Source organism: Nicotiana sylvestris, chromosome 4, assembly GCF_000393655.2.
Source record: "Nicotiana sylvestris chromosome 4, ASM39365v2, whole genome shotgun sequence".
Classification (NCBI taxonomy): Eukaryota; Viridiplantae; Streptophyta; class Magnoliopsida; order Solanales; family Solanaceae; genus Nicotiana; species Nicotiana sylvestris.
This window is the reverse complement of record NC_091060.1, coordinates 10632488-10642525: the sequence shown is the minus strand read 5'-3', so window position 1 is coordinate 10642525 and position 10038 is coordinate 10632488. Positions and strand designations below refer to the sequence as shown.

Here is a 10038-nt window from a genome sequence, read left to right as displayed (position 1 = left end):
ATTAAGCCTGAGTGGCCTTCGCTTTCGCGAAAATGGGCTCGCGTTCGCGGAGCACTAACTCCTCGAGCCTTCGCGTTTGCGTCCAGGTGGTGTGATGAATTCACTTGTGTTGCAAGTGAATTCAGTGTTCCGAGGCCTAAAAACCTTCCTTTTACCCCACCTTGATTTACGTGTGTGGTCCGGACCTAAATCCGGAAAGCCTTCTATGTGAAAATATGAGAAATAGAAATTTTACAGTTAAAAATTTAATTATGGTTGACTTTGGTCAACTCATTTAGCAAACGGACCCGGATCCGTGTTCCGATGATCCCGGAAGGTCCGCAGTAAAATATGGGACTTGGGTGTATGCCCGGAAATGAATTCCGAGGTACCAAGCCTTAGAAATCAATTTTTGAAAGAAATTGTTTTACTGAATTATCTAAGAAATAAAGAAAAGAATTAATGTTTGAAACCATTGTTATCGGGCCCGTATTTTGGTTCTGGAGCCCGATACAAACTTGTTATAGTATTTGAAAGATAACAGTGAAATTTGGTGAAAACAGAGTTTATTTGACGTGAGTTGGACTTCCGGTTGAAGAGTTATGAACTTTGGGAGTTCTTGATGAAAATGTTGAGGTTTGAGGTTTAATTCATGATTTTACATGTTATTTTGATGATGTGATCGTATGATTAGGTCCATATGATGTTTTTGAGTTAGTATGCGCACTTGGTTTGGAGTTCCGAGGGCTCGGGTGAGTTTCGGGTAGATTCCGAGATGTCTTAGGCTTAAAAACATAGTTGTTGCAGGTTCAGAGAAGTGGAAGGCCTCTGAACAGACCAGTGCAGTCCGCACAAAAAGGAATGCTTCCGCGGAGGGGCTTGTGCAGCCACACTAGATTTTGTACGGACCGCGGTGAGGGCTTTGCGGCCGCACTTGATTCTGTGCGGCCCGCGATGAAGAACATTTCATTGGTCTGACTTCGGAAGGCTATATCTTTTGATATACAAGGAATTTTGAGATAATTCAAAAATGAAAGTTGTAGCCCTTTGTGTCTTGTTTCTAAAATGGGAAAGAAATCACAATTTGGACATATGTAGAGAATGTTATTACCAAAATACTAAAGCATATCACTGCAGTCCACATGGGAGCTATGCGGCCGCAGTTGATTTTGTGCGGTCCGCACATGGCAGCTGAAAGTAGTATATTAAGACAGGATTTTCAGTTATTTTTCATTTTTCGAAACCCCAAAAACATAAGAGGCGATTTTTCAAATAACCTTTCGTCTCCAAAACATTGGTAAGTGATTTCTAACTCGTTTTTTTCACTCCTTAACATCTTTTAACATGATTTCAACTCAAAATCAATGATTTTCATGAGGGAAATTGGGTGTTTTGGGTAGAACCTAGATTTTTCAAAAATTGGGGATTTGGACCTCGATTTGAGGTCCGATTTCAAAATAAATTATATATTTGGGTTCGTGAGGGAATGGGTAATCGGGTTTTGGTTCGAACCTCGAGTTTTGACCATGTGGGCCCGGGGGCGATTTTTGACTTTTTGGGTAAAACTTTAGAAAATTCATTTTCATGCATTGGGGTTGATTCATTTAGCGCTTATTGACGTAATTAAGTAACTTGTGACTATATACGAGCGAATTGGTGGTGGAATCAAGGGGTAAAGCTATAGTTGAATCGTGAATTGTGTTTGTGGCATCAAGGTAAGTGTTTGGTCTAACCATAGCTTGAGGGATTAGGAGTTGTGTCTTATTTGCTACATGTTAACTGTGGAGTACAACGTATAGGCATGGTGACGAGTATCTATACGTTGGTGGCAAGCATGCCCGTGAGTCTTGTATTATAACTGTAATGACTCCATTATGGTTAATTGGGCTTCATATGTTATTATCACCATTGTTCCCTTGCCGGGATGTTTGTTTGATATTAATGATCCCTTGTCGGGATGTTTGTTTTGATAGTATTGTTCCCTTGTCGGGATGTTGTTGAAATATCATTGTTCCCTTGCCGGAAAGTTGTTATATTACACTTGTTCCCTTGTCGGGATTCCTTGTGATTATTGTTGGCTTGTAAATGGGAGCGGGTGGTACGCCTACCACAAGATATAATGAAATGGGATCGGGTGATACGCCTACCACAAGATATAATAAAATGGGAGCGGGTGGTACGCCTACCACAAGATATAATAAAATGGGAGCGGGTGGTACGCCTACCATAAGATATAATGAAATGGGAGCGGGTGGTACGCCTACCACAAGATATAATGAAATGGGAGTGGGTGGTATGCCTACCACAAGATATAATGAAATGGGAGTAGGTGGTACGCCTACCACAAGATATAATGAAATGGGAGCGGGTGGTACGCCTACCACAAGGTAAATGAAATAGGAGCGGGTGGTACTCCTACCACAAGATAAATGAAATGGGAGCGGGTGGTACGCCTACCGCGAGATAAATGAAATGGGAGCGGGTGGCATGCCTGCCACGAGATACAGGAAATGGGATCGGGTTGCACGCCTGCAATAAGATGTGAAAAGAAAGTGAAATCTGCCTTTGTTTTCCTTATTCTTATTAGTGGTTAGATTTTGATTCCTTCATAGTTCTCTTTATATTCTGTTTTACCTGTTTTCCCCGAAGCATGTTTACCCTTCCCATCTTTATTTGTTTATTCTGCTTTACTTTCCGCCATATATTATATAACTGCATAGGTTTATTTGGTAGTCTGGTCCTAGCCTCGTCACTACTTCGCCGAGGTTAGGCTAGACACTTACTAGCACATGGGGTCGGTTGTGCTGATACTACACTCTGCACTATGTGCAGATCCCAGAGCAGCTTTCGGACCGTAGTGTGGAGGCTACCTTCAGTCCACTGGAGATCCAAGGTAGACCTGCAGGCGTCTGCAGGCCCTGGCGTCTCCTCTATTCCTATTTCCTGTTTCATTTTCCTTTTATTCAGAAATAGTATATTGTCATTTTCTTCAGACTTTGTATGTAGTAATCTCTTACACAGTCTATGAGACTATGACACCAGGTTTTGGGTGGTTAAGGCTTAAGTATTTGTAATAGATGCATTTTTTATAAATCTTATTGTTGTCTTCCGCTTAAATTTGAATTTCCGCTGTTACCACGTTATCGTCTTATATTTGTTAAAAAGAAATAATTGGTTAATGAAGTAATTAGATTAAAGACTTGGCTTGCCTAGCTCACATTAGTAGGTGCCATCACGACTCCCGAGGGTGGGGGGTCGTGACAAGTTGGTATCAGAGGTCTAGGTTACATGGGTCTCACAGTTCACAGACAAGCTTAGTAGAGTATGAGGGATCGGTACGGAGATGTTTGTATTTATCCCCCAGAGGCTACAGAGTTAGGAAGAACTTCACATTTATTCTTTCCTATCGTGCGGTTTGGTTCCTCAATGCTAATTAAATTTCTACTCTGTTCTTTTATAGATGGCGAGAACACGCGCTTCCTTATCTACTAACCAGCAGCCCGAGCCCCAAGCAGCAGCTTCCATGATGGGCAGAGGGCGAGGCCGAGGCCGTGCTAGAGGCCGAGGTAGGGCAGAGCTCAGCCCGAGCAGCAACACCAGCAGCGGAGCCTCAGGTTGATTTTGATGATGAGGTTCCGGCCCCAGCAGTTTCGGTGGGGCCAGCTCAGGTCCCGGAGGGGTTTATTGCTACCCCAGTTCTTCAGGATGCTCTGGTCCAACTAGTGGGCCTTATAGAGAGTGTCACCCGGGCAGGTTTGCTTCTTGTAGCACCAGCCATCTCTCAGGCCGGAGGAGGATCCCAAACTCCTGCTACTCGCACTCCGGAGCAGGTAACTCCCCAGATTCAAACTCCAGCGGTTTAGCCAGTTGGAGCAGTTCAGCCAGGTGCGGTAGCTCAGACTGGTGATGGAGTAGTTATGTCTGTCGATGCTTTGTGGAGGATGGATAGGTTCACCAATCTCTTCACTACTACTTTCAACAGTGTATCTACTGAGGATCCCTAAGATTATCTAGACAGCTATCACGAGGTTCTCAAGAACATGGGGATAGTTGAGACCATTGGGGCCGATTTTGCTACTTTTCGCTTGTCTGGATCCACCAAGACTTGGTGGAGGGATTTTTGTTTGGATAGACCAGCTGGATCGTCAGCTTTGACTTGGGAGCAGTTTATTCAGCTATTTTTGGAGAAGTTTCTCTCCATCACTCAGAGAGAGGCCTACCGGAGGCAGTTTGAGTGTCTCCAGTAGGGTTCTATGGTTGTTATCAATATGAGACCAGATTCATTGACCTAGCTCGTCATGCTCTTTTCATACTTCCCACCGAGTGAGAGAGGTTGAGGAGGTTCATGATGGACTTATCCAGTAGATTCGTCTTCAAATGGCTAGGGAGACTGGGAGTGAGATATCTTTCCAAGAGGCGGCCAATGTGGCCCGGAGAGTTGAGATGGTTCTGTCACAGGAAGGTGGTCATGGGTCGGACAAGAGGCCTTGTCATTCAGGTAGATTCAGTGGTACCTCGTTTGGAGGTAGGGATTCATATGGTAGGGGCCATCCTCCCAGGCCTTTCCAGTCAGCACTTCAGGTTTCTCACGATGCTTTAGGTGGTCGTGGTTCTCAGATGCAGTATTTTGATCAGCAGTCCTACAGTGCACCACCAACTCCTATCGGTGCACCGCCACTTCAGAGTTTCCAGGGTTGTCAGCCCCAGCAGTCGTGGGCTTGTTTCACTTGTGGCGAAACGAGGCACATTACTAGTTATTGCCCTCGAGCATTGAGCAGTTCTCTGTATCAGGGTTCTCGTGCCATGGTTCAGGCACCAGGTGTTCCACAGCTCGCCCAGCTAGCTAGAGGTGGGGGTAGAGGTGCTAGAGGTGGAGGTAGAGGTATTAGAGGTGGAGCTCAGGCCGATGTGGAGGCCAGCCAGCAGCAGGTCATCCCAAAGATGTAGCTCAGAGCGGTGGGGCCTAGCCCCGATGTTATGCTCTTCTAGCTAGGACTAAGGCTGAGGCTTCAGATGCAGTTATTACAGGTGTTGTTCTGGTTTGTGATAGAGATGCTTCAGTATTATTTGATCCATGGTCTACGTACTCGTATGTGTCCTCCTATTTTGCACCATATCTGGTCATGCCTAGTGATTCTTTGAGTGATCCTATTTATGTGTCTACGCTAGTAGGTGATTTGATTGTGGTAGATCAAGTCCGTTGTTCATGTATAGTTGTGATTGGGGGTATTGAGTCTCGTGTAGATTTGTTACTTCTAAACATGGTTGATTTCGATGTTATATTGGGAATGGACAGGTTATTACCTTACCACGCTATATTGGACTGTCATGCCAAGACTGTGACCTTAGCTTTACCGGATTTGCCTTATTTAGAGTGGAAAGGGACTCCTAGTCATTCTACTCGTAGTGTTATCCCTTATGTGAAGGCTCAGCGTATGGTCGAGAAGGGATGTTTGGCCTATTTGGCATATGTTCATGATTCTAGCGCTAAGGTTCCTTCTATTTATTTTGTGCTCGTTGTTCGCGAGTTTCTTGAGGTTTTTCCTTCAGACCTGCCGGGTATGCCACCCGACATGGATATTGACTTTTCCATTTGATTTGGCTCTAGGCACTCAGCTCATTTCTATTCTGTCATATCGTATGGCCCTGCCTGAGTTGAAAGAGTTGAAGGAGCATTTGAAAGACTTGCTTGAGAAGGGTTTCATTAGGCCGAGTGTTTCGCTTTGGGGTGCGCCAGTGTTGTTTGTTAAGAAGAAGGACGGATCGATGAGAATGTGTGTTGATTACCGGCAGTTAAACAAGGTTACAATGAAGAATAAGTATCTATTGCCGAGGATTGATGATTTGTTTGATCAGCTTCAGGGTGCCAAGGTATTTTTGAAGATTGACTTGAGATCTGGCTACCATCAGTTGAGGATTAGGGCATCCGATGTCCCTAAGATAGCTTTCCACTCGGTACGGGCATTATGAGTTCTTGATTATGTCATTCGGGCTGACAAATGCCCTAGCAGCTTTCATGGATTTGATGAACCGAGTGTTCAGGCCTTATTTGGATTTGTTCGTAATAGTCTTCATTGATGATATTTTGATATATTCCCGCAGCCGGGAGGAGCACGAGCAACATCTTAAAGTGGTTCTTTAGACCTTGAGGGATAGTCAGTTATATGCTAAATTCTCGAAGTGTGAGTTTTGGTTGAGTTTAGTTGCATTCCTAGGTCATGTTGTATCAGCGGAGGGTATTCAGGTTGATCCGAAGAAGATTGAGGCAGTCAGGAACTGGTCTAGACAAGCATCAGCTATAGAGATTCGGAGTTTCTTAGGATCGGCAGGCTATTGTCCTCGGTTTGTGGAGGGGTTTTTATCTATCGTAGCCCCGATGACCAGGTTGACCTAGAAGGGTGCCCAGTTCAGATGGTCGGATGAGTGCGAGGCGAGCTTTCAGAAGCTCAAGACATCTCTGACTACGACACCTGTGTTGGTTTTGCTTACAGGTTCAGGGCCTTATACAGTTTATTGTGATGCATCTCGTATTGGACTTGGTGCAGTGTTGATGTAGGATGGCAAGGTCATTGTCTATGCTTCGCGGCAGTTGAATATTTATGAGAAGAATTATTCGGTTCATGATTTGGAGTTGGCAGCCATTGTTCACGCTTTAAAGATTTGGAGGCATTATATGTATAGCATGGCATGTGAGGTGTTCACGGATCACAAGAGTCTTCAGTATTTGTTCAAGCAAAAGGAGTTGAATTTGAGGCAGATGAGGTGGTTGGAGTTGTTGAAATATTATGATATCACCATCTTATATCATCCGGGAAAGGCTAATGTGGTGGTCGATGCTTTGAGTAGGAAGTCAGCCAGTATGGGCAGTCTTGCTTATATTCCGGTCGATGAGAGACCGCTTGCTTTGGATGTTCAGGTTTTGGCCAATCAGTTCGTGAGGTTGGATGTTTCTAAGCCTAGTCGTGTGTTAGCTTGCACGGTCGCTCGTTCTTCTTTATTGGAGCGTATCTATGATCGACAGTATGATGATCCCCATTTGTGTGTCCTTAGAGACACGGTGCAACACGGAGGTGTCAAGCAGGTTACCTTAGGTGATGATGGAGTTTTGAGATTGCAGGGTCGAATTTGTGTGCCTAATGTGGATGGTCTCCGAGAGTTGATTTTAGAGGAGGCCCACAGCTCCCGGTACTCTATTCATCCGGGTGTCGCGAAGATGTATCAGGATTTGTGGTAGCATTATTGGTGGCGGAGAATGAAGAAGGATATCGTTGCATATATGGCTCGGTGTTTGAATTGTCAGCAGGTTAAGTATGAGCATCAAAGGCTTGGTGGTCTATTCCAAAAGATTGAGATTCCTGAGTGGAAGTGGGAGCGTATCACTATGGACTTCATTGTTGGACTCCTACGGACTCAAAGGAAGTTCGATAGAGTATGGGTTATAGTTGATAGGCTGACCAAGTCAGCACATTTCATTCCTGTAGCAGTCTCCTATTCTTCCGAGAGGTTAGCTGAGATCTATATCCGGGAGATTTTTCGTCTTCATGGTGTGCCCGAGTCTATTATTTGACCGAGGTACGCAGTTTACCTCACATTTCTGGAGAGCAGTTCAGCGAGAGTTGGGCACACGGGTTGGGTTGAGCACAGCATTTCATCCTCAAACGGACGGGCAGTCCGAGCGGACTATAATTTTGGAGGATATGCTCCGAGCTTGTGTCATTGACTTTGAAGGCTCGTGGGATCAGTTTTTTCCATTAGAAGAGTTTGCCTACAACAACAGCTACTAGTTGAGTATCCAAATGGCTCCTTATGAGGCTTTATATGGTAGGCGGTGTCGGTCTCCGGTTAGATGGTTTGAGTTGGGAGAGGCTCGGTTGTTGGGTACGGATCTGGTTCAGGATGCCTTGGACAAGTTCAGGATTATTCAGGATAGGCTTCGTATAGCTCAGTCCAGGCAAAAGAGTTATGCCGACCACAAGGTTCGAGATTTGGCATTCATGGTCGGTGAGCGTGTATTGCTTTGCGTGTCGCCTATGAATGGCATGATGAGATTTGGGAAGAAGGTCAAGCTTAGCCCTAGGTTCATTGGCCCGTTTGAGATTCTTGATCGAGTGGGAGAGGTGGCTTATAGACTTGCATTGCCGCCGAGCTTATCAGTCGTGCATCCAGTGTTTCATATGTCCATGCTTTATAAGTATCACGGCGATCCATCCCACGTGTTAGATTTTAGCACTGTCCAGTTGGACAAGGACTTGTCTTATGAGGAGGAGCCGATAGCTATTCTAGACTGACAGGTTCGTCAATTGAGATCGAAGAGTTTTCCTTGTGTTCATGTTCAGTGGAGAGGTCAGCCTCCTGAGGCATCGACCTGGGAGTCTGAGTCCGATATGCGAAGCCGTTATCCCCATCTTTTTCCCGACTCAGGTACTTCCTTCTTATGTCCGTTCGAGGACGAACGGTTGTTTTAGAGGTGGAGAATGTGATGACCCAAAAGGTCATCACTTGTGTTGCAAGTGAATTCAGTGTTCCGAGGCCTAAAAACCTCTCTTTTACCCTACCTTGATTTACGTGCATGGTACGGACCTATATCCAGAAAGCCTTCTATGTGAAAATATGAGAAATAGAAACTTTAGGGTTAAAAATTTGATTATGGTTGACTTTGGTCAACATTTTTAGCAAACGGACCCGGATCTGTGTTCCGACGATCCCGGGAGATCCGTAGTAAAATATGGGACTTGGGCGTATGCCCAGAAATGAATTCCGAGGTCCTAGGCCTTAGAAATCAATTTTTGAAAGAAATTGTTTTACTGAATTATCTAAGAAATAAAGAAAAGAATTAATGTTTGAAACCATTGTTATCGGGCCCGTATTTTAATTCCGGAGCCCGGTACAAACTTGTTATAGTATTTAAAAGATAACTGTGAAATTTGGTGAAAACCGGAGTTTATTTGACGTGAGTTGGACTTCCGGTTGAATAGTTATAAACTTTGAGAGTTCTTGATGAAATGTTGAGTCTTGAGGTTTAATTCATGACTTACATGTTATTTTTATGATGTGATCGCACGAGTAGGTCCATATAATATTTTTGAGTTAGTATGCACACTTGGTTTGGAGTTTCGAGGGATCGAGTGAGTTTCGGGTAGGTTCCGGGATATCTTAGGCTTAAAAACATAGTTGTTGCAGGTTCAGAGAAGTGGAAGGCCTCTGAACAGACCAGTGCGGTACGACAAAAAGTAATGCTGTCACGGAAGGGCTTGTGCGGCCACACTGGATTTTGTGCGGACCGCGGTGAGGGCTTTGCGGCCGTAATAGATTCTGTGCGGCCCGCGGTGAAGAACATTTCACTGGTCCGAATTCGGAAACCTATATCTTTTGATCTACAAGGAATTGTGAGATAATTTAAAAACGAAAGTTGTATCCCTTTGTGTCTAGTTTCCAGAAAGATAAAGATATCACAATTTAGACATCTGTAGAGAAAGTTATGACCAAAATACTAAAGCTTGTCATTGCAGTCCACATGGGAGTTGTGCGACCGCAGTTGATTTTGTGCGGTCCGCACAGGGCAGCTGAAGTAGTTATTAAGACGGAATTTTCAGTTATTTTTCATTTTTCAAAACCCCAAAAACATAAAAGACGATTTTTCAAGTAACCTTTCTTCTCCAAAACATTGGTAAGTGATTTCTAACTCGTTTTCTTCACTCCTTAACATCTTTTAACATGATTTCAACTCAAAATCAATGATTTTCATAGGGGAAATTGAGTGTTTTGGGTAGAACCTAGGTTTTTCAAAAATTGGGGATTTGGACCTCGATTTGAGGTCTGATTTCAAAATAAATTATATATTTGGGTTCGTGGGGGAATGGGTAATCGGGTTTTGGTTCGAACCTCGGGTTTTGACCTTGTGGGCCTGGGGACTATTTTTGACTTTTTGGGTAAAACTTTAGAAAATTCATTTTCATGCATTAGGGTTGATTCATTTAGCGCTTATTGACGTAATTAAGTAACTTGTGACTATACACGAGCGAATTGGTGATGGAATCAAGGGGTAAAGCTATAGTTGAA

At 44.1% G+C, this 10038-nt stretch overlaps 1 protein-coding gene across 1 annotated transcript; it reads left to right on the top strand.

Moving 5' to 3' along the window:
* Positions 1-5102: 5102 nt before the first annotated feature.
* On the top strand, positions 5103-6535 carry LOC138889242 (uncharacterized). The gene is made up of 2 exons (XM_070172521.1): positions 5103-5538; positions 6471-6535. Exons 1-2 carry the CDS (start codon positions 5103-5105, stop codon positions 6533-6535), a joined length of 501 nt encoding a protein of 166 aa, XP_070028622.1.
* The last annotated feature ends 3503 nt before the right edge of the window (positions 6536-10038 follow it).